This window comes from Manacus candei, unplaced genomic scaffold (genome assembly GCF_025592945.1).
Source record: "Manacus candei isolate 608988 ecotype Guabito, Panama unplaced genomic scaffold, ASM2559294v1 h1tg000076l, whole genome shotgun sequence".
Classification (NCBI taxonomy): Eukaryota; Metazoa; Chordata; class Aves; order Passeriformes; family Pipridae; genus Manacus; species Manacus candei.
Genome location: NW_026138124.1, coordinates 3,852,797 through 3,879,487, shown reverse-complemented (window position 1 = coordinate 3,879,487; position 26,691 = coordinate 3,852,797). Strand labels below are relative to the sequence as shown.

The window sequence follows — 26,691 nt, the reverse complement described above, 5'->3', positions numbered from 1 at the left end:
GAGCCTGTTGGGAAGCCGAGGGCTCGGTACAGGGCACGTTGTCATCTCTAATGGAGCAGGGCAGTGCCCTGTGGAGATGCTGGCCTGTGTCCCAGGCCAGGGATATTTCTGCAGCACAGAAGTTGCATCACTCGGTCGGGAGCTAATGTGGGACTTGGATGGCTCAGGCAGTGTTGCTCTGGGTGGTGCAGATGACCTGATGGTGTCATTTGGAAGAGCTCCGTGCTCAGCATTCAGAGCTTCCTAAAAACCTGCTCAAGTGTTTTTATGCTGAAGTGGGGGAGAAACTAGTGACAGGGGAGGAGTATCTGTCCCTAGCAGCAGGCATAGATTTCTTAAAAATGAGTGTCTGGGATGTTTTGAATCTGTGTCTTGCTGACAGATTGCACTTAGAGTAAAATTTACTGAAGTTCATCCTCATTTCCCTGTGTGAGATGAGTGTGCAGGCGTGTGCTGAGTCAGCCATCCCTGACTCCTTGCTCTGGTCAGTCTGCAGCTCATGGAGGTGACAATGACACTTTAGGAGGGTGAGTTTGCCCCTGCCAGACCTCCCTGTGAGCTGACATGTGCTGGGCACAGCTGGGCAGGGGATCTGCCTGGTGGTGCTTGAGGAGTTTTTGAATCTGCTGTGTGTGACCCCAGTGAGTGTGGCCATGAACTGGTTGTGGTGGTCGTATTTCAGGTTAAAAGCAGCTGTCTGTTCTGAGGGGAGCATAATTAGCAGCCTGTGGAGTTCATTTGTTCATTACTGTGTGGAAAGCAAATCTGTTTATGTTGAGGTTTCTGGCAGAAATCTTTATGCAGTGGGAATGCACTTCCTCTTGTCTTTCTCCCCCTGCATAAAAATATCCATTTGTCCTGAGAAGAAGCAGAATATCACAATATCCTGTGACTGGTGTGGGCAGCTGATCTTCAGGGGATAATGAGTAGTGGAGGGAAAATGAACTGAAGTTTCCTGTCTCCTCATAGATGGGCAGCAAAATCGAGGAAGGAACACACTAAATTCAGTGCTCCCTAAAGTTTGTGGTTCTGGCTGCAAAGTTAAGAATTCAGAGACTCCCTCTAATAGCAGCCTGAAAAACTGTAAAATCTTTTTATTCTGACATCCTTCCCTGCTTAAATTCTTCTCAGCTACTGTTTTATGTTTTCCCTGTGTCTTTTTACCCTCCCATCCTCATTCCTGCATGTGGATCCAACCAGCCATCTGGAAGCACCAGCATCCCCAGGTTACTTAATCCCGAGTGCAGCATCAAACCTTGTAACCAGAAGGTGGGACCAGCTGATGAGTAAATCCAGGAGTAAGGGCATGTTGTGAAGAGGGCAAACCTTCATGTTGAAGGTGAGGAAGATGGGGCGAGAGCTCTTGGTAGAGCACAACCCCTGCCAGCAGAAGTGCTGCAAATCAAGTTGCTCTGTAAAATCAAAGCCAGCCCTGGGCAAAATGTGTTGTATGAGATGGAGTGGGTGGGAGATGTCTTACCTGAGGCCTTGACAAGATAGGAGGAATCCAGCTGATTAATGTTTCTCACCTCCAGATTCGGTTCCTTGTCTCCCTGTTTTATGCTAAACAGAGCTGGAAGCTGCAGCCTCCTGTCCAGCTCTGACAGCATCTGCTCCTCGCTGGCTCTGTCACAGGAAGGCTGTTTTCTCTCTTCCTTAACAAGAACTGCTTGCTCTTGTCTGTTATTGCTGCTGGTGGTGATGTGATCTGAGCATCCCTCTTGTCATAACCAGCCTGCCTTCTGTGTAAGGTCAAGGTGTGCAGGTGTCTGAGGCCAGCCCAGGTGCTGAACACCTTTGTGGGGGACATGGGGAAGAGACAGGGCTCGATCCCTTGGGTTTTCATTCAGGCTCCCTCTCTGCTGATCCCTCCTTTCTTTGTCTCTCTAACTCGGTGTGGGATGACTGACTCTTACTGCTGAAACCCTTGGGTGTCTCAGATATTTGTGAGCCCTCGGGAATACGGTTTTGGAATTCTCCTTGTGGTTTTCCCTCCTCTGTGTCTGCCTGCAGCTCTCCCTGGAGCCCTGCCAGCCCTGGGCTCGCTCTGACCTGTGTTGAAATCCTTACTCATGCCTCAATCACTTCCTGTCCTGTCATTGCAATTCCCCCCTTGCAGCATCTGTAAATCTTTCCTATGTTGATTCTCAGGGGTGCTGCCTGCAGCAGGCTGTCTCCTTCCTTGGCCTGGAAGCAGGTGTGGGTATCCCCAGTTTCTGGCTGGTCCTTGGTTTGCTCTCCTTGCAATCCCCTTTGCCATTAGGTCTGTGCTGTCCCTGGCTTGCTCTGGTGCCACCTTCTTCCCTCCCCATCCCAGACTGCTGTCTCCCAGCCTCAGCTTCCTTTTGGCTGATAGACTCAATTTTTTGATTGTTTTTCTTTATCCATTAGGAATGTTTTTGACTTTTTTTTTTTTAAGCAACTTAGTCACTTCCTCTATTTTTCTTTTCTCATAAAACTTTGCTTGAGAAGTTGTGTGCTTGCTGATGCAATATCCTTGCAAGGAATTTGGAGGTTTTATTCCATTTGCCTACTGGGAAGAGAATGACATAGGGAAGGGTTGTGACTTCACTAATGAGTAGTTGGTAGCCATGCTTAAGTTTCAGAAAGTTTTTTTTTGCAGGCTTATTGTAAATGCATAGGATCAGATGTCCTCTTTATGTGACAAGGGAAGGAGCTAAAAGCCCCATTTTTGGACACTGGCCTCATCCTTCCTCCCCCTGCCAGTTTGGAGAGGCTGCCCTGAAGATGGTGAAACTGGGGGACTGTGCACCAAAGGTTTGGTGCTGAGGGTTGGTGGTGCCTTTGGTCAGGGCTCTGAGGCTTTGCTGATGCCTGAACTGAGACTTTAGAACTTAAAACCAGTCAGCAATTTCCATCACTCAGCTGCCATACTGAAGCTAAATTCTCGTTTGATGGTTCTGGGAGGTTTCAGCTTTGGCCCAGGACTCTGAGACTGACAAAAAGAATGTAACATGAAGGTGGGAGATGAGGGAAATGATCACCCTTGCTTTACAGGATAAGAAATGAAAGATGCTCCCTTTCCTGGGGCTGTGAGGAGGGAGCTGGGCACTGCTTTCTGGGAGCCTGTTCCATGTTCTCCTACTCATTGTCCACCTGATGTCTTTGTGCTCTTCTCTCCCAGGTGTGTGACGATGGAAGAAGAGGTCCACCAGCGAGCAGCCTGAACAGGGACATCAGGACAGCTCTCTGAGACACTGGGACACAGGAGACAGCAAACATGCTGAAGCCAAGTGGACTTAAAATCCCTGGCAGGGCTGGGAAGCACTCCAGCCCCGTGGGACGGACATCAGGGACCACCACAGCTCCAGTCACCACTGGCTCAAAAGAAGGTAAGGGCTCCATCTGGCAGGGGCACGAGCTGACCCAGGTGATGGCCTGGCTCAAAGGCCTAGTGGTGCCAGTTTTCAGTAGGATATGAATTTCCCAATCTGTACATAGATTGATGCATCAAAACAAGCCTAATAGGGTGAGGAAATGTCCTCCCTCACAGGTAATGCACAAAACAGGCAGGTTGTGGAGTGGGTGGGAAGAGACAGATGGGTGCTCTGGTGTTTAGGGCTGACAGAGGTGCTGTCTGCTCTCTTGCTCTCACTTTGCATGTGTGTACCTGTACAGACACTGACACTGAAGAGCTGGGAATTAGGCAGATCCATGACCTTAAACACTGTCCTGTAGCCATTGCTCCTGGCCTGTGATGATGTAGGAGTAAGAACCAGGCACTTAAGGTGATTTGCCCTGTGCTGATTACCTCAAATTAGTGCCTTTGTTTAAACAAAATCATTCAAAGCCCTGGAATTTGAATAATGATTTACCTCCACCTACATACACACCCTTGCTGTCATTCAGTGTATACATAAGCTACACAGACTGCCATTAGCAGTATAATTAACACTTCAATAACAGTTGAGGTGTGTTTTGCTTAGGACTCATTTTTCTGGATTATTGGCTGCTGGGTTGTTGTTTTATTACATATAATTTAGTAAATATTCGAGATGCAAGTTTTGTAGTTGTGTTTTTTGTTTCACTTTGTTAAAAAAGGCCTTCCCCTTCCTTCTGGGGAGGCACATCAGGATGATGTACATCCTATCAATGCTTGTACTTTCAGTATATTACACTTTCATTTGAGAATGTCACTGGTTGCTTCTTGAGATCTGTCAGCCTCTTGTCCCACAATAATTCAGGCCACTGCCCACATGCCTGGTTACTTTGCTATATGTTTCAATCCAAAAAATATATAGCATTTAGCAGAATCAGGAAAGCCTTGTACCTGTCAGACAGCATGTTTATTATTATTGATTAAAATTGCCTTTACTATACTCTGACAAATTAGTCAGTGATTATGATGCTGCAAAATGAGAGTCACCAGACAATGCTGTCTCTTGTCAGAGTAATGCAGAAGTGTTAGTTTATTTAAACAAAACAAAACCCCCCATCTCTGAGGTTTCTCTTTTGCTTGGGCACAGTAGGATGGTGGTTTAGGCACAACCTCTGCCCAGGATATTCACACAGACCCCACTTGCTGTTGAGCAACTGGCTCTACTCCATCATTACACATCAGGGGCTCTGCTTTGCTCATAGATTCCTTCAGCTGAGCTTTCTCTCAGTGACCAGTAGTGTATGTATCATCTTTCCCACTGTGTAAATTCTTTCCCTAAACAGTATTGTAGAAACCACAGCTCTATCTTGGTTTTTTGCACATCTGCAATGTCTTGTTTGAGGGGCCAGTCGCTGCATGAGGCCGTGGGCTGAATTCCAGGTCCTTTGGTGTGATACAGCATTGTGGGGAGTGGAGTGACACTGCTGTTCCTCAGCTGAGGACTTGGCCCTAGATGTGGAGATAAAATTTTTAATTGCACTTTGCTGTGTTTTGAGTGGGTTTTAATATCAGAGCCTAATTTCTTAATTTTATATGCAAATCGAAGATACCGAGGTGTCCTTATATCTTTGCTAGAGGGAAGTGCAAATTGGCAAAGGAAAAGTTTTACAGGTTTGGCTGTGTATTTTAGTTATTCCTCAGACCCTGAATTTCTGAATTTTCCCCTTGTTTCTCCTAGCTGTGATTGAGACATGAACTTGAACTCCAGTGAAGTTCAAGTTCACTGAACTTGTTTATCTGCCGGTTGTGAATCTCTCAAGGAATTGCAGTGTGGTGAGGAGCTGCTTTCAGTTGCTTTATCACTTAAAAAGAGAAAATGAGGGGAAAAGACCTGTCTTCCCCTTGGAGGCTCTGCAGAGGTGTCTCAGCAGACGCAGTTGGGATGTGTGTTGTGGTATGAAAGGGTCAGTCAGCAGCGGGGTCGAGCAGCCCTTGGGCTGAATGCGGCGCCTGTTCACTGGTGCTCCTTTGTGCCTTGTTCAGCTCCAGCCATCTGTCACCCAGAGATGTGCAGCAAAGCCAGCCCCACGTGGGCAGAGGCTGCACCAAACTGAGTCTGACCCTTGCCTGAGAAGTTTTAAGTGAGCTTTTTTCCTGGAAAAAAAGCAGGCATGGAGAAGGGGTGAAGTCTTGTGACGGTGGGTTGGTGCTGTGCAACAGCTCTGCTGCTGCTCCTCTGCCTCTCAGGATGGTGCAGGAGGGTTTTGGGAGTTGTGGAGTTGCTGGAGCAATCACAGCACTGAGCTATTCCTGCCTGGAAGGTGAGAACAGAGCACAATGGGGCTGTTTACCCAGCGTGGGCTGGGTGAATAGCTACGATTGGGCTTGTAGTGTCAGCTCTGGCATCTTGCTCTGTACTGCTGTGTCTGTGCCTGGCCTGTACCTGCTCTTCCTCCTGCAAATCTCTCCAAAGGCCTGCCCAGCCCTGTGCTACCTCCTTCTCCTCTCCTTTCCAATGTTAATCTGAAGTGGTGAGCATCCCAAAATTTGCATCCCAAAATCCTGTTGACGGTGCCTCTCTCTGAGAGCAGCAGCATCTGTGCTGGCTGTGGGTCCTGGCTGCAGCACGGTCATGGGATTCAGCTGCTGGCAGGGAAAAACTCCAAGAGAAAATACTGGTTTTTTCTGTCAAAGTGGTTTAATTCTGTTCCAGAGCCAAGTATCCACATAACTGAAACCACAGCAGGCACTGACGTCAACTTTGGGGATGCCTGCAGCCAAAGGATCTGGTGATAGATGGCCATGGAGACTGGATTTCATTACCTTTCCTGGGATTAATCAGATCTGGGCCACAGGAGGGTGATGGAGCTCTGCCCCATCCTCACTTTTCTGCTTCACTAACCTGTATCCCCCAACCTCTGCCCTCTGAGTGCATCAGTGCTGCCAATCCACAGTCCTGCTGGTAACTCAGCTGTACCAAGAGCAGGTCCCTCTGTGCCAGCTGAGGGCTGTCAGGTCCTGCACTGTGCACCAAGTGCTGTCCCCAGTGTCAGGGCACTGGAGCCTCCCTAATGGCAGGAACAATAACAGAGGTGGAAAGGCTGAACACAATTTCCTTTTGTGTGTTTAATGTGAATACTGCAAAGGGCTTTTTCTTCCCTCTTCTGTCACTGTCCAGGAGAGTGCCTTCATGTGATGTATTGGGTGCCTGCTGGGATGGGAAGATCCTCTAAAGGTACTAGATTTTGTATGAGGTCTTAAAAGTTGCATGAAGGAGGCTGTGTGTTTGAGAAGCCCTGCAGAAACTATGAGCTCTGTGTTGTCTTTGAATGTTTGCATGAGCTCTGTGCCCTGTGTCTGTGCACCAAGAGTGCTTCCTGGGAGGCTGACAGGGTTTTCCTGACTCCACAAAAATCCAGTACACCCACATCCCCCTAAGCTCCTGTGTTGCCTCTGCACTTACCTGCCTCTTGCCAGAAAAGCCAAAAGAGACTTTCTTTTTCTTAGGCATTTGGTGAAGCACCTGAGCCCTGCAACTTGATGGATGAAAACCAGTGATGTTTGGGTTACAAAATACAGAGCTGCAACACTGATCTCTGTGAATTTGCCACCTTGGGGGAGGATAGAAATCTCAAAAGCTCGAAGTGTAGTTGCAAAAGGAAACCGCAAATCTAACAAAGTACAGAATTAAACTACAGCAATGTACAGTCTGTTGCCTCTGAGCTGTCCCTTGTCTCTAGGAGCCTGGGGCTGGCTCAGAAAGACCCCAAATCAAGGTTATATCTTCCAGATTGAAAGTTGAAAGAAGGTGTTTGTTCTCCAGTTGTACCTGAGAGTTGTCAGAGCCATTAGATGAAAATGGATTTTGAAGAGCTTCACTCTTTCATCCTCCTCCCTTCACATAAGCTGATCAGTCTTGTCTGCAAAAGTAGAGGTACTTTCCTTTATTCTTACTCTGGAATACACAAAGCTGCTTGATTTCTTCTTTCTCTTTTCCCCAGCTCTCTGTTCATATTCTTTTGTGGAAAGTAAAGTGCCTCTTGTCCATCTCTCGTCCCTCCTCCTTTCCCAGACATGGAGATGTACCCTCTTAAACATTTCCATGTTCTCTTGACAGCTCACATCTTGTGTACCAGAAGAAGGATTGATGCAGGTGTGAAATGTGTGATGCACGTCTGTAGAATTTCACAATTCATGGCTGTAGTTTTCTGTGTAGACCAAATATTCTGCAATCACACCAAGCCAGCTTCTCACACCTGCTATATCAGAGTTTTATTTCCTGAAAACACGTTCAGAGCCCCTTCAGCTCATGGAATGTCCTCTGGACTTTATACTGGAGTGGAGAGTTGTTGTGTCTCCTACCTGAGCTGGTGCTTTCACAGACCCATGAGGAATAAGGGCTTTTGTGATGCTGCTCTGGGTTAGGTGTGTTGACTTGTGGTGTGTGGAGGTTCTTTTTTTTTCATGAAGGAATGCTGAAATGTCAGTGAGGAACTGGCACCTGACAGGGACTCCTGGAGCACATTAACCTCGAGTGGTGTCCATGCTGGCTGTCCCCCTCCCTTCTCTCCCATAAAGCTGGAACAATGGAAAACTGAGCTCTGCTGCTTTGTGGTAACTGTTTTCCTTAATCAGACAGAAAATTCATCTCTGGCTGCCTCAGGAGAGGGTTTCCCACAAATGTGCTGGCTTATTTCCCGTGCTTCAAGTGAAGAAAGTCACTGCTCTCAACCCCATGTGCAAGAGAGGTTTCTATGCTAAAGGTGTGGGGCACTGGTGAAGGGCTCAATATAACATTTGGATTTCTTGTTGCTACAAAGCCCCTATATCTTGGTTTCTTTCCCACCCTCCTCCTGGAAAAGCTTGCTTTTCCCTGGAGTTGCAAGATGGAGAGAGAATGGAAGCTGTGATGAATGAGCCCACACAGCCCTCCCAGCTGGTGGAACAGGTGAAAGCTGCTGGGAAGGGAAGTGTTCACATTTCAGAGTGGGTTTTATCTGCTCAGAGCAGCATTAGAGTAACGTGGTTGGAGGAGAAATTTGCCTTTCATACTTCATTTGGCTGTCAGCTGGCTCTGGGTTTCATTTGTGGTTCTTAAATCTCTTGTTCAGTTAAAGAATTCTGGCCAAAGGGAGAGGAAAGTAGGAATATTTGTGTTTGCAGATGGAGCTGGGCAACACTGAGACTTCAGTGCTGGAGGCAAAAAAGCCCAAACTTATTAAATTTTCTGTGAGACTTAAATGCATCCAGTCAGAATCCAGCCTAGATCTTGGATTTTACAGATGGATCCTGTCTTTCTGAATGGGCAAGTGCAAGTATCTGTAATGTGAATTTCATATTTAGCCACGGCTAAGAGTATCAGAACTGTTCTTCAGCAGCTGCCTAGTTTTATTGCCAAAACCTATGCTTTAGTAGCTAAACTATACAGCATTGCTGGGAGCCTGGGAATGCCCTCTCACTTTCACATAAGTATAAATGTATTATTTTTGATAAAGAATAAATGCACAGAACTAGGAATATTTGCTGGCATAATGTCTGCCTCTGCAAACACTGTGTTGCTTTTGTGCACTAAAAATGAGAGTGAAGCAGACTGGAACACTCCCAGGGCCATTAAAGAGCACGGGATGACTGGCTCCATAGGGTAATTAAACTAAATATGCTGTAATGAGGGTTTGATAAGCCTGAGCTGTGCTGGGTTGTAGTTGTGGTTGGTTTCTGGGTGCTGAAGGGCCCAGACTGGTCCATCCTGGGGGGGCAGTTCCTGCTGTGCCCAAGGGTGGAGTTTGGACAAGGGGTTTAACTTTGTTTTCTGATTTGTTTTCTAGAAATGTGATTATTTTCCAAGGGCTGATTCTAGTTTGAGGCTCAGCAATTCTGTGTGGCCCAAGTGTCTTTGCACGTGTCCAGGCCCTGTCATTAATGAGCTGAACCTGCCTCAGTTCTGCTGGAGGAGCCTAAATCTCACCACCACCTTAGCTCTCCTGCAGGACCAGTGCCTTGCTCTTACCTTTCCCAGTGGGAAATCTTCATTCCTTTTCATTTACCTGTCACACAGTTACCATTGACATCTTGGTGAACTAACTTGGAAATCAGTTGTTTGCCCCAGGAGTTTGTCAGGATGTTGTTGATGTAAACTGGCTGGATGCACAGCAGTAAGAAGCCAATTTCTGTTGCTTCGAGAATTATTTTGCAGTAAAACAGAGGGAGGGAAGGTGTCCTTGATGAGGAGTTTGTGCCTCAGTAATAAGGGAGAACTTAGGGAGGTTATTCTCAGGTTTGGTGGTGTCTTAACACAGGCTTTTTTTATAAAGGTGCAAGACAGTGCTGAGGCTATCTGGTTTTGTATCAGTCTATTAATTCTAATTCCCAAATAAATATAAAAGGCACTAAACCACTGTTTTGTCTGAAACAAAAGAAATGGGATTGTAGTGTCCAGAGCAGCTGATTGACTGGCACAGACACAGGGAGCTAATTCTTAGCTATTCAAAGGCTTTGTGACTCTTGATTAATATTAAGTTGGGGTGTTGTGTGCTGGTGAATTGAGAGAGAAGACCCCACGTCGTGGGACCAGAGGCTGCTATTATTTCTAGCAAACACTTGGTTTTGCTGTTTTGCATCTGGCCTCGTGGAGCAATCGGTGTTGTCAGCTCCCATCTGAGCTCTGTCCTCAATTAAATCCACGCTCAGGGCTGAATGGATATTCCTGGAGTCGGATTAGTGATCCTGCTGGAAGTGCGTCATCGGTGTCGGTGAAGTTTGATCGGGTCTTGCTTTATGTTAATGGGTCTGTGGACACAGCACCCTCAGTTCCCTGGGGAATGGGGGGGCTGAGGTGCCAACGAGAGTGTTGGAAGATCAAATGCCTCTATTACAGTATCAGCAGATTATCTCTCCTTTAGTAGCAGGAGCTCCAGTACCCAGGTACACACAGGCAGTCAATGTTCAAGGAGTTATCAGGTATCTGAATGAAAACAAGAGTGTTTTCAAGAGCTGAACAGGGAAAACTGCAAACAAGGGTTGCTGGTTTGCTAATCCAGGCCTGATGCACAGCTGGAATGGAGAGGTGAGGCTGGGAGGGGATCGTGGAGGCTGGGGGTCAGTGCAGGGGTGGGAACTGTCACAGCCGCCGGAGCAGCTCTGCTGAGGGATCTTTGGAGCCTGGGAATGTCCATCCATTGTTGCTGTGGGGCAACTGAAGTGCCCTGTGTGTAGGTCACATCCCTCCATATGAATCCACTTGCTCATGGACAGTGATGCTTTGTGACACCTGTGTTTGCCTCTAATCCCCTCTGTGTGTCCTACACCAAATGTCTTCTGGCATCCTTGTGGACAAAACGTTTGACTCTTTGCACAGAGCTTGTATTCAGCTCACACATCCCTTTCATGAGCCCCCCCTGCTTGCCATCCTGCAGTCTGAGATAAGTTTTGTACCAGGTTTTGTGGAGGTGGTGGTTCCCCCACCCCTTCTGGTTCCCCTCCTGAAGGGAGGGAGGACCTTTGGCAGCATCCCCTTCCCGAGAAGTGATTTGATGCATTCCAAGCAATATAAAAGGGTATTGAATCAATCTTGATTTAATCAGCTTTACAGGTGACACCTAGAGACAACTGGGAGTCTGATTTTAATTGTCTTAATCATTAGATGCTCTTAGAAGGATTTGATACAGCTAATCCTTAATGTTCAGCACACTCATTGTGGAACAAGGCGCGAGCACACACCGAAGGCATATGGAGGTCAGACACCCTCCTGGTCCCTCTGTCTGTAGCTCCTCACAGAACAGCAGGGAAAGAAAATCTGCTTCCCACAGATGTTCAGCTTATGGGGGTTGGAGTATAATGAACTGGATCCTGTTCAACTGGGCTGGTGCAAGTGCAGCACCATCGGGGTGGTTGTGGTTACACCCATCAGGGTGAGGAGGCACCTCCGGGGTGGGATCTGCTCCTGCACGTTCTGCCATCAATGGAGCTAATCCTGCAAGAGCAGATTAATCATTAGAAACTTGAGCCAATATTCATTGAAATAAATGGAAATATTTCCTTTGGCATAGGTGGATTTGGGATGAGAGTCCACAGGATTACAGTGGTCAGACTATTGCCACATAGTAATGGCTGTAGGTTAGAATTAACCATCACACACTGACCCTGCATGTGAACATCCTCCTTGCAAGCCATCAAAGAGGTGAATTGGCCTCCAGAAAAGCCTTAAAATGTTTAGAGTACAGATGTTTTTCTCTGTTTATTTTGGATTCAGTAGGATATTTACTTTTTAATGGAGGTGCTAAAATGTAAGTAAATATCCTGTTCCCATAAAAGAAATTGATTTTTATGCAGGAGTGAGGTCTGTAAGAAAACACTGTGTATCACAGTATCACAATACTCACTGTAAAATAATAAGAGTTGTCAAAATTGGGCTGTCTGTGTCTTCAGCAGCTCCATTCAGAACACAGTTGATGGTCTCTCTGCTACAAAGTGTGACTGTTTGGCAATGCTGTTTTCCAGCACAGTAAATGTGTGTCCTGTGTGCTACATCTGGGTTGTGGATGGACCAGAGGGTGCAGCAGAGCACTTCACTCCATGCCTTGTTTGCAAAATTCTTTATGAGAAAGGAAATGTTTGTGCATGGGGATTTTAAATGGCCCCAGAGGAAGGCAGTGATGAACTTGACCACAAATACCTCTTAAAAACTGAACCTACACCAAGAATTGAGGAGTTAATTTGTGTGATCTAGCACACTGTCAGTGCTGTAATTGCAAGGCAGGGTTATGCAGGAGTTAATTCTACTACAGGAGTAGGAGTGTTCCCAAGCTGCTCCAGGAATTCCTACCAAGCAGGAGCTGTAAGTCCTTCTCACTTTCTGCAATTATAAGCCTGCCATGTGCATATAAAACCTCCCTGTGAATGCTTCACCACCTCCTGTGAAGCCTGAGGCTGTGAGAAAGGTCAGTATTATCCACGTTTTACACACAAGACAACTTAGAAGAGTAGGTCTTGCCCATGTCATCCTGTGAGTCAGAGGTGAAAGTGGAACAGTTATCCTGGCCAGCAGGTTTTTCTGGCCTTTAGTCCTCCTGGTCCTGGCAGGGGAGCAGCAGCTTTCCTCTCTGACACTGCTTCCCCTGGTCCTTTTCACTGGCTCAAGTGCTGTGTCTGTAAACAGTAGTTCCTTTGGAATTTGGCTGAGGCTGCAGAGCCATTGAGCGTACAGGGCAAGTGTCTCAGTCCTGCACATGCTTGTCTTATTTCACACTTAAACCTGGACAGTTGTTTAGGATTCACGACCCTGAAGATGACAGGAGCCTTTTGTATTGTTGTATAATTTATTTCACAGAAATACTTACTGCAGAGTGTTATATTTTGAGGTATTTCCTCAAAAAACCCCCCCAGAAATTAGAAGGCATCGATGCAGACTGATGTTGATAAAATCTCGACCCCTAAAAAGGGCTTGGGGGCATCATCCTCAGTGATCAACTGCTGTCCTGGCTGGGTGTGTTCAGAGGATAAAAGCATGAAACTGGTCATCTCTTAAAGTGCTGGAAAGGTGGTAGGAGAGAGAGGGATGGTCCACATGTGAGCCCTTCACACCAGTATGGGGTACTGGGATGGGAGCATACTGTGTGCTCAGGGGTAGTCAGGGTGCTTGGTGGGACCCTGTGCTGAGACTTCAGTGCAGCTCAACAAGTTAGTTCCCACAGCTTTGTCTGTGATCTCTCACTTCACATCATGGATTTCCCACCCTTCACTGCTGCTCACTTCGCCTACCAGCACTCCTGGAATGGTGTAACAAGGCATTTCTGGTGATCACTGAGACTTGGAGCTGTTGGGTTTGAGAACACTTGCCATGGAGTTCTGTGTTTGTATCATAGCTCATATTTTTTAGGGTCAGATCTGGATCATGGTTGTGTTTTTCTCAGAAAAAGGTTAGGCTTTTGCTGCAAATAGGTGACTTGGCTTTTCTGAAAATGGTGCATGTTCAAGCTCATCGCCTTTTGAATTGGATACTTAGCTGTTTAAGCCAGATATTTAAAATAAAGTAGATGACTCAGTGTTAATCTGCTCTCAAATATCCTTTTTATTAGATTAGGCAAAACAAAACCAGCCCAACAAACTCTGCATTCTGCCTAGCGTGGGGCTGTGTACAATCAGTCCATTGTGTGCTGTATGGCCTGCTCTGTGCCTGGATGTATGGCTGCAGGAATAAATGGCTGATGGAGTGATGAATCAAACTGTGTTTAGCACAGTGCAGCCCCAGGGCTGTGCACAAGTTTGCTTGGCAATTATGAGATGTTGGTCTTTACCTCTCCTACGGTTCCCCAGGGATACTGAGGTGCTGCAGATGGCTCCTGGAGTGTCCCTTTCTCAGGCAAGTTGGGTGGATGACTCAAAGGAATGGTGTAATTGTATTGATGTCATGTTTCTACTGAGGAGGGGAAAAAAATACATACAAGGGAGGAAGCCTGGTGCTTGTCTGTGTGCTGGTACCATCCCAGTGGTTCAAACTGCTGTCTCCCAGGTGGCTGGTTGCACTGAAAACCAGCCTCTCAGGAGCTGACCAAGCATCCTCCTTCATTTTTAAACATCAGGTGTTAAATTTTTGTACCTTTCCTCTTAAGTACAGCTGCAGGCAGAGGGAAATACATGAGGACATGGGAAAATACTTTTCACGGCTGCAGCGGAGAGCACTTGCAAAGAGCAATTGCTGTGGAGATTATCCCAATTCCTGCCAGAGGGAAGCAGAGCAAAGTAATATCAGAGACTCGGAGAAAAGCTTGTGGTTGTGCCTCAAAAATGTTTCTGTGACTCATCAGGTAGAAATGAGAAGTGGTCATCAGTCAAGAGAGAAAGAGGAGGGAAGATCTTACTGCTGTGGTCTGTTGCTATGTCTGGCCCTTCACACAGGGAAGATTCTCAGGTGCCAGGAGGCCACTCTGCCTGAGCTTGCAGCTTCCAGTTGCACAAATATACCCCTGGCTTGACCTGAAGGATGCTTTAAGTCTGAGCTGTGGACACGTGGGTCTCTGAAGTGCTCACAGTGCAGCAGGAGCACAGGTATGAGTGGCAGAGCAGGTAAAATACTGCACTGAGCTGATCTGACTTGAGTGGGGTAACCAGATCACTGAGCACTGTGAGGATGTGTGAGAGGGTTAAAATGCTTGTTCCATAGCTGGAGTAAGCACTGTGCCCACAGGCAGTCTGTGCCAAAGTCTGAGTTGAGCTAGGTTCTCTCCTGGTCATTTAATCTTCTTTTCCCATGCACTGCTAGAGGTACTGCCACTCTGCTTGTGCATGGCTGCTCAGGTTATGTCCTGTGGGTAAACACACTGAGTTATGCACACACAGCAACTTCTGCATCACATTCCCTATACAGGGAGCTGCTGATCCCCTGGTCTGGCTCCATTCTGATCAGAAAGCAATAATTACTCTCTGGACCAGGCCAGGCTCTTCTTTGGTACCTTGTCTTCTACATTTTATTGGGAGGGAGCTAATGCCATCATTTTGGAGTGAATAAGTCAGTGGCCTTTCTGTGTGCACCTGCTTGAGCAATGTACTGCTTGGCTGCTCATCTCTTCCTGTCAGTGCCATAGCTGGTTAGCAATGGCACCAGAGTCCATCCAAGTGGGTTTTATGTGGGAATGATGCCCAAGCAAAATTCCTACACTTAAAAAGGCTGTGAAATATCAAAACCCTGCTGCTTGATTGTTGTGTTTTGGGTTTGTTTTTTTTTTTCTGGTAGTGAGAGAGCACTGTGCTTTGCTTGGCTACTCCTTATAGTGTTTGGTGCTCAAGATAAATCTCTCCAGTTCAGGAGGTGTCCGGAGACTGCTTCTCTCTCTGTGCTAGTGCTCTGCCTGGGAAATCGTTTATAAACGTCTCGTTAAAGACCTGTGTCTGCCTCCTTTTCTCTCTTTTTTTTTGTCATGGGATCAGCTCACTGAGAGCAGCTGTCCTCAATTCCCTCATAACAGCCCTGAAACCACACTTGTGCCTTAGATTCCCCCAGCCCGAGGAACCGCGCACAGCTGTGCACGTGTGTGCGTGCGCCGGGGTCTGCGGGCACGGCGGGCTTGGGCTGAGCTCCTTCCCGAGCCTCTCCCTGCTTCTCTGGAAAGAAAAGACCCCAAGAAGCCAGCCTTGTGCTGGATTCATAGAGAACTGAACATATGGTGTGACTGCAGCTCCGCAGCCAGGGAGCCGGGGACGCGCGTGAGTGCTGGTGGTTCAGGGGGAGTTGTGCGACACGGGGCGTCGCTTGGGCTGCTGGAAGGAAGCTCGTTGTGCCAGGTAGGAGCCTTCCCTGTAAGTATTTCTCTCCCAGTTGGTGTTCTTGCTCTCAGGGCTGTCTCATGGGCTACCCCAGGCTGCTTTCTAATGCTCCTTTTAGTCTCGTAGTAGTCGCACTAGTCTGGGCAAGGTTAACCCAGTTTGGATGTGGGGCTGGTGGGAAAGGACTTAGTCAATCTTTACAGCTAAAGGCTTGTTTAACTAGAAAATATAGTTTCCCATTCAGAGCAAGCTATGGTGAATAAAGTGAGTAATGTTTCCAGGTGGAACATTCTCTAGCTGAAGTGATTTTATTACTTATTTAAGGAAGAATGAAGCCTGTATTATTTTGTAACACACACTGGGTTACTTTAACATAGTGGGACAGGACTTAGTGAATCTTTACAGCTGATGGCTTGTTTGAATGGAAAACTATATTTTCTACTTAGAATAAGCTGTGGTGAGTAAAGTGAATAATGCTTCCAAGTGGAATATTCTCTATTGGAATTGATTTTATTATTTATTTAAGGAAGAACGAAACCTGTGTTATTTTGTAATGCACGCCGGGTTAGTTTAACATAGTAACCCAGGGTTTATTAACTCTAGTTTTTCAAATGTGTCTGTAAGTTATTTCTAAAGATGGGGGTTGGCACAAGCTGGGGAAGGAGACAAGGGTGCTCCATTCTTTTTGTTAAACCTGCAACACCCTTAAAATTGTGGGGTTTTTGTTTTCATTATATCCTGGGAAAACAGGGGGCTGCTCCAGAGATGATAGATGGGCCCTATTTTAAGACTAAAAAAAATCTTAAATAGTGTATTGAAGCATGAATGTTGAATGAATATACTTAGGGTTTAAAAAATAATAATTATATAAAAATTAAGACTGTAATCTTGAGATGAACAGATCCATCCATATGCTGCAAGTTAATTATCCCTCAGTGAAAGAAACCTTGTGCATTTTCCACTAGTCACTCGCCTCCCTTGTGCCCTGTGCTGCCAAAACCAATCTGCTTTGCATATCTTGTTGAATACCATTGTTTATTTGAAAAAAAAAACAACTTCAAATCCTCACACCTAAACACATAGCTTTGCTGTTTGTTTCTTTTCAGAATTACACTGGATCTGATCTAACGTAAACCCCTGGGTCCTCCACCCCTCCCATCTCCAGTGGGCACCGGGAACGCGCGGCTCGCCTGTGGCAGAGCAGATTTCGTACCAGTCAGCCTCTTGAATGAGACCTTTATAAGAAAGCCTTTGTCTGGGACGTCTGTCTGAGGTTCAGTGCTTTTCCCAGCTGCCCCTCTGAAGGCAAATGTGTGCCTCAGTGGGCACCTCCTTGCTTTCAGTGCGAGGCAGCTTTGCAGTGGTTCCCGCTGGGTTTTGCTCGCTCAGTCATAATTCTCGTTCACTTTCTTGCTGTCTCCTCCTCCTCCTTGTCACAGGTGTCTTTCTGATTGTCTCCTCCCTTCAAAGGAGCTAAAGCCAGTGATGCTGGAGTTGTATCACATCTTAATATCCACACCATGGGGGCTGTTCCAGGGAAGCTGCAGGGGCAGTAGATTTCCAGGGTGCCAGATGCAGAGCTCGCCTCTGTGCCAGATTACAGCCCCAGCTTTTCAGCTTTGAACTTGCAGAGCTTTCAGTCGTTGTTTCCAAGTCAGCCATAAATCTCTGGGGCTCCTTCCTCCCACAGTGTGCTGCCAGGCAGTCAGCTATTGCCTGCAAAGCATCGCTTTCTCTCGCAGGCACCTCTTCCCTCTCTGTGTTTGCTTGAAAGGGCCGTGATAAATCTTGCAGAAAACAGCTGCTTCGTTGCTATGCTTGATCATTTGAATTTGGGTATGGCAGAGTGGGCTGGCTTTCACTTGATTGCCAACAGCGTCATGTCTGTGCAATCCAAGCTGCTTAGAGAAGTTCCAGTCCCTGTGTGGGAGCCCAGAAATTCCATGTGGTGAAGTCTCACCATCCCAGAGTGCTGTGGAGGCAGCAGGTACCAGCCCTTCTCCCGTGGGAGGCCCTGTCCCTGCCTGTGTGGCTGCTCCTGACGCTGCCAAGGGAAGAATCCCTGTCTCCCTGGGCAGGTGGCAGCTCCTGGAGGTGCAGCAGGTTGTGCCTTCTCTCTTGCCTGGTAGACCAGCTGCTGTAGGTCGTAGGGACTGAGGCTTGAGTCTGATAGCAGATGCTCTGGACTGTCCTCCCTTACCTTCTCTGAGGGGAAGCTCTGATCAACTCTGTTCTCCATCAGTGAATTTCTGTAGTATTATGCTTGGAGATGAGATGGCTCTCTATAAACAGACCCAGGTAAGTTTATAGTAATTGCAGTGTAAAGCAGTAGGTAAAAACCACTGCACCAGGAGCTGATAGCTGCGTGGTTATAAGGGCAGCACCCTGTGGTCTTACACCTTCAGGCTGCAGAGAGGACTGTGGTGATCTGTTGGACAGGAAAGTGTCATCCACCACAAATGTTTGGTGCCCTGAGCACAGGCTGCAGCCTGAGTAGGGGCAGTGTCTGATTGTCATCCCCACCTCATCTGAGCACTGAACCAAGCAGTGAGCCAGGCTGCCTCAGTGCCTCTGGGGCTCTTACCTAATCCATGTGGCAGGAAAACCAGGCATTATTCCTTTTAGCTGGCACCCCTGTGGCCAGCAGTGGGGTTTTCCAGCTGACAAAATCTGTCTTGGCTTCAAATGGGCATTACAGTCCCCTGGTCATGGGACTGTCCTGAAGCCCTGCCCAGGCTGGGAGGGGCAGAGCTGATACCAAAAGCCTTTTGACTGCTTTGGTTGCAGGGCTGCACTTTGAGATGCTCACAAGCTGCATGGGTGGCTGTCCTGTCACAGGTTAGTGGCATCTACAGCACGGGCCAGTGACACGAGGGTGAAATGTCTTCAGGTCTTGTGACAGTGACAGTTCTGCCAGGCTGGTGCAGCTTTTCTTGCTGGTTAGTGGATGAGAAGGTTATTGATTGCCATGGAGAGGGAATGCAGCCCGGGAGTGGATGGGCAGCTCTGTGCTGCATGTCAGGCTGTCTTGTGGTGGGGGTTTGAGGGCAAAAACCTCTGAAAATTAAAATAGAAAAGACCTCTCCTAGGGGCAATGTAAAGCCCTTTGGTAAATATCATCTGTTCTCGTTTCTCCCTCCCTTCCTGGCATGAGATGCTACTCTGGTATCTCTCTTTTTTTTTTCTTTCCCCCCCTCCCCCCCTCTTTCTTTTAAATCTAATGTGCCTCCATTTTATCAATTAACTGCCTGTCTCCTGATTCCCATGGCAACCCAACAGGCTGTTGCATTTCTGAGTCCTTTGGCAGTTGGGGTGCCTGGCATGTGTCTCGGGAGCAGTAAGACTACAAAAGAGTTCTGCAGGGAGTAGGAAATACACGGGCAGCACTCACTGTGCACTGCTTCTCATGCTAAACTGTTCCTCTCTTCCTCTCCCTCCTCCACTTTAGAAACAAGTTTCCTTTCCCCTTTGTTTCAATTGCCTGGTGATAAGAAATGAGCAACTGGAGTGCTGTGGGAGGTCGAAAGATGTGGAGGGAGTAAGGGGATGTATGGATTCAGTGAATGTGGATGGCACTTAAACATAGCATGAGGCTGAATGTCTTGTTGGGGATCCTGCAGAGAAGGTTATTCCTGCTGATCCTCCTGCTTCAACTCCCAGAGCTTTCTTGAAGGGGGTTTTCTTGCTTCTGTACTGTACAAAGCTTCTGCTCACCCCTTCCCACAGCAGACATTTCCAAGAGCTGGAGGAGTCCGTGCTCTGCTTGCAGAAGTCCTTGTTCTTCCACAGATTTTGGACACATGGCTTTCATTGACACAGTAACAGGAGCCATGTGAACAGGCTGAAACTTCAGTTAAACCTTTAACCTCTCCAGCTCTTGACTGATTATAATTTGGCTCCTGGAGTATCGGTGCCCTGTCAGTGTGAGGTACCCTGTCACTCTGGGCCCCTAAAACTGATGGGATGAGTTTGCAGAACGGGTCCTAAGCACCAGGTCTGCCACAGTGGTGGTTAATGCATCATATCTGGGCTTTGTGAAAACCAAAGGGAAAATAGAGACTGGAGCTGGATAAGATGTGCATTTAGTGGATACCGCGTGTGACTTTGATTTACAGGTTGTTGTTCAGCCCTGAACGCTGTGACCTACAGGAAAACCATTTAAACTGAAAAGAATGAGCTGGCTAATGAACACAATAGGGTTGTAAAGCTGAAAAGCTCAAGTGGAAGAGATCCTGCTCACTGCTTGTTGTGTCTCAGAGCCTGGTCCCAGCAAGAGGGGGAGGCAGGAGCTGCTGTCACAGTCCTGGGTAGCAAGTGAGGTCTGTGCTGGGCTCAGGGACATCCTCCTGGACCAAGCAGGAAGAGCTTTCCCCATCGCTGGCTTCCAGGTGAGCTGCTGAGTTAGGTGCCTGATAGTGACATTCAGAGAGTTCCTGTGGCTTCTTGATGGGCATCACCAGGTAATGACAGGGTTGGAGTAGAAAACACTCTGTTTATGTTTTGTTGGGTGTGTTTCTCTAGTGTAACTCTTCTCAGTTTCAGACCTTAGATCTGGACCCTTGCTTTGCTGTTAGTGAGTTTCTTGGAACTTGCTGGTGTTTATCTGGGGAGTCCGACTAGAACAAGATGATTTTTCTTTTCCAGAAACAGCAAATCCAAGTGACACAGGCACAGACCAGCTCCCTGGGTGCCTATAGACTGGGAAAGCTCAGGAATCCTGGGTGGTAATCCTCTTGGGTGGCTTTCCCCTAAGCTATAAGAGGTGCTTGGAGAGTGGGTGACTCCAGATGTCAGGTCTGTCAGAGCAGTGCCATCCATGTCTGTTTTGGGCTATCCTAAGATAACCATGGGATTGAAGACAGGTTATTCATTGCCACCCTTTGCCTTCTGAAAGGCTGGTGGCCAGGTACCCACCGAGGAGGATCAGAACTTAGTCTACTTGGACTACTCTGGGTGCTGTCTGGCCATCTAGATAATGGGTCCCTCAGACCTAAAGCCATGAAGAATGAGTTGAGCTTGACCATGGTGACTCTTGGCTTCTCTGAAAACCTGGTGCACAGAAGCCCATTGACTGCTCTGTGGTTATTTCATATGTGGGCAGTGAAGGTCATGTAAAACACCAAGTTTCTACTAGATGGCCATAATGAAGAAGGTGAACCTTCAGGCAGTTCCTCACTTACATTTATAATTTTGAATAATTCACCTCATACTCAGGAATAACGATGCTTCTACCTGCACTGCTCGGGAGCCTGGGATGGGATTGTTTCCCTGAGGAGTTGTAATTACTGTAGTTCAGCAGCCCTGCCTGTCAGACAGGCACCTAAAATGAACAGTGTGTAAAGTTTCACTAAAATCTTGGCTTTTTGGGGGGAGCACAACGTTGCACCATGAACCAAATGAACTGTTCTGTTTCTTTTTTTTCTGGTGTGAGTCAGTTTTGAGGGTGTTTGCTCTTGCAGTGAAACACGGTGAGTCTGGATGTGGTTTTAAATCCTGGTGTGGTGTTTGTTCAGCCTTGGGCAGCCTTCCTGCCTTTCTTTGCTTGGGCTTTGCTGCTGAGGGGTTTGCTTATCCCAGCCACGGTGCAGAGGTGTTTGTGAGAGCTAATGTGACCTGTATCTTGATCATCAGCCAAACCCTGTAATAAGGAACTGCCAGTGTGCCGAAAGTCGGGCTCCAGTAAGACTAGAAAAACAGCTTTCATCTTTTGTGAATATGGATGCAGAGCCCCCCAGATTTCATGTGATTACAGTTCCCTGTACAGTAGGTTGAATTTGGCTGTCCTTGGCACGGTGTGTCACATGTCAGTGCCACGAGATCTGCGTGTTGGGGCACTCTGCTGAGCATGAAAACAGGCTGTAAGTTGTGTTTCTGATTTAATTTATTCTTATACCCGTGATAGGAGAGACATACCTGTCACAGATGTTTTTGGCAATAAACCTCTGTAGCCATCTGTGGTTATTAAACTTAGAGTCTTTTCAAAATATGACTCGTTGGTTCCTAATCTGTCTGCTTTATTCTCTTGTGCTATTAAGCATTGAAATGACAAAGGTGGCCTTATTTTCTGCTTATGGAGCCCTGATTCCTTCCCACTCCTTTATATTTGATGTCTTCTGTAAAGATTGAAAGCTCTAAGCATCCTTATAGCCTTTGGTTTTCATTTCTTAAGGTGAAGCTGTTTCTTGGATGTAGTGCTGTCCCTCTGATGGAGCTCATCTTGGCATATTGTCATTTATGAGACTGAGATGAAGCTGGAATGTCAGACATTTGCCCCCCCCAAAAAAAAAAGTTAATGAAGAAGATGTGAGGTGGAGGAAAACTTTCAGAGCAGGACCCAAGGGAGAAGGTTTCTCCCAGGGAGCTGGCTGAGCTCCACTGGGAGCACCACAGTCCTTGTTGCCACCAACCTTTTCAGTTGGGAACAGTATTTCTGTTACTGCCCTTCCTGAGCCCATCATGGGTCTCTTGGACATTCCCCATGTGCAGTGCTGTGCATGCCCCCTTTGGCTGACCTTCTCAAGAGTTGTTCCAGCCCCAGCCCACCAAGCCCAGAGAGCAGGTTGGAGGAGATCCTGTTCATGAAAAGAGTTTGTACAGTCGTGCCTTATCTACTGCTCTCTCCTTGTTCAGATAAGGTTTAGACCAGGCAGAAGTCCTGCTGACTTCCAGGAGCCACAAACTGCTGCACTTATGCCATAGAAATTGCCAAGTGTTGGCTCTGGAGTCTAATGTGAACCAAAGTGTCAATATTCATCTCTCTTAACTCTTAATCAGTTTTAGCAGAAACTAAGTTCTTAAGCTATTTGCTGAAGTCCTGGTGCTCTTTTCTTTCTTCTGATGTTAGACCTTTTGCAAGGCTTTGAAGTATCTTGCTTTGAGAGCTTTTATGTTTTTCAGGCTTTCTAGGAGCTGAGCCTGATCTGTCAAGCCCATTACTTGTGAAAGAGCTGTTGAAGTGGTGTGGACTGAGCCACAGTGATGGCTGAGGCTGAACAAGTTTCACAGTTCGTTTCACATAAGCACTCAAGTTTGGCTTGTCTCTGCAGCTGCTTTGGGTGTCCTCTGTCAGCCTTCTCTGGCAGCAAAAACTCCTTCCTGGGTGTGCTTTAGGCATTTCTGGTTGGTGGCACCCAGAAATTTCAGCTTAAAGTTTTGCTAAAGAGTCCAGGTAGCTTTTATTGTGCAAGTCTCCTGCACAACACCCTCCACACCAGCTGTGGGGAAGAACCACTTTTGGGACCTCAGTGCTACTGAGAGCTGAGGATGACTGAAGGTCTGTGGTGTATGACTTATTTTGCAAGCTTATTTCCTCCATGTGTGGTTTCTTTTGGGGCTTTACTTAACCTCCCCCTTTTTTAATGAAGTCCACATGTCCTTGTCATTTGTTCCCCTGGGGCCCAAAGTTTGTGATAAGAGAGTTTGGCACTGAGGTCAGCAAGAGTTGAGTCACTGCTTCTTGTTTGCTTCAGTTGACTCTGTTCCCATTCAGGCACCAGTCACATACTTAAGGGTCTTCTTGTGTATTATGGGGAGTTTGACCAATCAAGGGTGTGCTGGAGAGTGTGAACAGGACAGTGAATTCCAGCATCCTTGCAGTTTTCCTTCTCCAAGGCAGCAGAGCATTGCTGGAGGGCTGATGCTGCAATAAGAGTGCTCTTTATTGCTGGTTTTATGGAGTTCAGTGTCCAACCTACGGCCCTGGAAGGCCGTGCATGAAGGTTTGTAGATGCTTCCTGTTTAGAGAGATGCTGTTTATATTGAACATACCCCAGGTGTCTGCTCACTGCTGGGTTTGCTCCAGCAAAGGGCACAGCAGCAGCTGGGGAAAGCAAGGAATTTGTGAAGGCAGCTCTGTGGTCCCACAGAAGCCATTAGTGCCCTCAGTGGGACTCTCAGTGCTTCCTGGACCCACACACAGGGAGTTCTCATAGCGCCAGGTACTAAAACATCAGTGCCTCATTTTCTTCTTTTATATTTTTTATTTTTTTTTTTTTATAAAAGGACGACTCTGGAATTATTTTTCAAAGCAGCAGTTCCTTGGGCTCCTTTTCATCTGTAAGCACTTACCCACCACTCCTGTGCTTTTGAGTTTATTTGCACTAATTGCTGCCACGCAAAATTCCCTCTGGGGCTGTGACCAAGCTGGGGTAGGTGGGCATTGTAAAGAAGGGTGAAGACATGGGATTGTTTCTCTGTGTTCTGTGTGAAACCTGCAGAAACTGGGCAGCAGATGGAGGTTTCTGTGCAGATTTACTTTCCTGCCAAGGAAGATGTGTGAGTAACAGGGTCGCTCGGGCTTAACCTTCACCGGGTGTAAACCTGCAACCGAAGCTGTTGTCCCAGATGTTTCCTTTTTGTAATTGACCTTTCCTGGTGTTTTGGCTGCCTTGTAGGATTCCTCCTCGTACCAAGACCTCTTTTCCCTTGATTCACAGGCTCACCTTTGCACAAGCAGGGTCCCGCCTCCACCGCCAGCACCGAGAAGTCGGGTTCGAAGGTCGCCGAGGTGGGCGATGATTTCCTGGGAGACTTCGTGGTGGGCGAACGCGTCTGGGTGAACGGAGTGAAGCCAGGAGTGATCCAGTACCTTGGGGAGACGCAGTTTGCTCCGGGCCAGTGGGCAGGGGTTGTTCTGGATGACCCGGTGGGTAAGAATGACGGCTCCGTCGGGGGGGTGCGGTACTTCGAGTGCCAGCCGCTGCAGGGGATTTTTACGCGACCGTCCAAGCTGACGCGGCAGCCGGTGGCCGAGGGCTCAGGCAGCGACGCCCCCTCCGTGGACTCCCTGACGGCTCAGAACTTGTCCCTGCACTCGGGGACGGCCACGCCGCCTCTCTCCACTCGCGTCATCCCGCTGCGGGAGAGCGTCCTCAACAGCGCCATGAAGACGGGCAACGAGTCCGGATCCAACCTCTCGGACAGCGGGTCTGTGAAAAAGGGGGAGAAGGACTTACGGCTTGGAGATCGTGTGCTGGTGAGTTGATCGTGGGGTCCCCCTTTGACAAGGATTTGTCCCCTCCCTGAGCGTTCCTGGTCGGGTTCGGGATGGCCCAAAAGGAGGACGCGGTTGGTGGTGAGGTGTGGGATGGAACGTGGTCTTGGGAGATGCCTGGGCCAAGCAGGCATCAAACTTCCGTGTTCACTTTCATTTGGGATGCTGCATCTTCTGGGTTTGTCTGTCTTTCACATTGGTGCAAGAGAATTTGTTCCAGAGCACCTCTTGTACTGAAGTCCTGAGCAGTGAAATGAGGTCGGAGAGAGCAACTGAAACATGAGGGAAATAGAAAAATCCTTGATTATTGTGTCCTAATCCAGTGATACTCCATAATGGTCTGTATTACTGGGGCTTTTGAGGAATTTGCAGCAGTGTCTCTTGTTGCTGTACATACTCAGCAAGGATTTGGAAGAATCTCTCTTTTGGTAGTTCAGTTTTTACATGTCAGATGTGACATTAAGTCCTTTCCTGTACAGAAGTGAACTTGCAATCACTTTTACGAAAGGGAGGACTTCGGGAGAGATCACTGGGTGGGTTCTCACACCTGGTTTCTGTTATTTTCATTATCTCAAATAGAGTACCTGATGACTTTAAGCCAAAATGCCACACTTGCACTAGGAATGGCTTACTGGAAGCTTGCCAGCAAGCTTGTCACCAGTTATGTCCTAGCAAAGGAGTAGTGCTTTTGTGGAGATGGAAAAGGAAGATGTCAAAGCCAGGAAGACTGAGTTCTGTGCTGCAGCTCTGGAAGAGAGTTTAGTTTTGTTAGTGTGTAGGTGCATATTGTGATATCAAATATTAGAAGAGCCAAGCATTTGAGCACAGATCTGTTGTGATTGTATCCCCAGTAACATCCCTGGATCTAAAAGCTGAGGGTGACTGACCAACAGCGATGACAGGTTGCAGAGGGTGAGTCTTTTCACATCCTGGGTAATCTGGCTCCCATTTAAAGTTATCTACACAGTGTTTCCTTTTTTGGGCACCTGGTTCCAATACCAGCAGTGGTAGTGGGAGAGTGTAGACAGACTGGACATCTGTTTAATGACAGGGGTTTGGTAGAACTGGCTCCACAGCCAGTGTAAATCAGGAGTGTGTGCAGGGACTGTCAGAACCAGTCTCAAATGTCCTTTTGGGACAACTGCTGGGTTGTCCAATAGTTTTCATTTTAGTGGGAAATAAAGTATAAACAATTTAAAGGTGGTTATTTTCAGAGGAAGGAAAGGGAAGATTGGTTCTGCTTGTGCCCACTGATTGATGGTTAGTAAACCTACTGTGAACATGTGGGTTTGTAGAGATGAGAGTTTTACTTTCTCAGATTTTCCCCAAAATGTGCATTGCATTCTGTGTCACAGCAGGAGCTGACATATCCTCAAGGGTCTGTCTGCTTGCTTACTTCATCAGTCTGCCTCTCTTCTCTCCCCATCCCTGGTGGAAGCAAAGCTGCTGCTTTCCCTGCTACCTCAGGACAGGGGTGGGCAGGGAAATGTGGCACCACTGTTCTCTGTTTAAGTGAGCACTGATGGTTCATGTTGGTGTGTCAAAGCAGCCACATGTGGGGAAAAATAACCCTGGGGATCTGTCTTCCTTTGATCAGTTTGTTTGCTCCCATTTTCTCCTTTACCTGTTGCAGGGAGTGGGGGGAGTGCTCAGGTGAGAACTTAAGATTTTAGTAGCAGCAGTCATAGAAGGTAAACTACAGAATATAAAATCTGTGGTAAACCTGGCTCTGTTCTATGGAATAACCTTCTCCAGACTTGTTTGACCCCTCTCTTCTCCTGTCCATAAGCTCACCAAGACAGGATCTGTCCACTGAACACTCTGCTCACCTCAGTGGGGCCCACACAGATTGAGATTTTGGCATAGCCAGGCAGTACAGCCTGTTGGCATCTCTCCCCTTGGCTTCTGTTCAGTTGTGTTTTGGGAGTGGTTTTTGTTTTTTGTTTGTTTTTAATGAAGGTGCATCCTTAAAATCCCTCCTTCTCTGCTAATTTATCCCCCCTCCAATGTTATTAGATAAAGTGTGTGCTATGATTTGTTAGTGTAATAAATAGCTCCAAAAGAGCGAGTCTGGAATGAGCTCAGCCTTTCACTGGCTCTA

General features: G+C 47.3%; 1 protein-coding gene across 2 annotated transcripts in view; it reads left to right on the top strand.

The window, feature by feature from the left end:
* Nucleotides 1-26,691, top strand: part of CLIP2 (CAP-Gly domain containing linker protein 2) — a 74,998-nt gene that overhangs the window by 12,372 nt on the left and 35,935 nt on the right. For both annotated transcript variants that reach the window (XM_051809286.1, XM_051809285.1), the window contains exons 2-3: nt 3,146-3,353; nt 24,034-24,572. In XM_051809286.1, coding sequence (XP_051665246.1) covers nt 3,242-3,353; nt 24,034-24,572 — 651 coding nt within the window. In that variant the 5' untranslated portion in view covers nt 3,146-3,241. The remainder of the gene's footprint in view (nt 1-3,145; nt 3,354-24,033; nt 24,573-26,691) is intronic.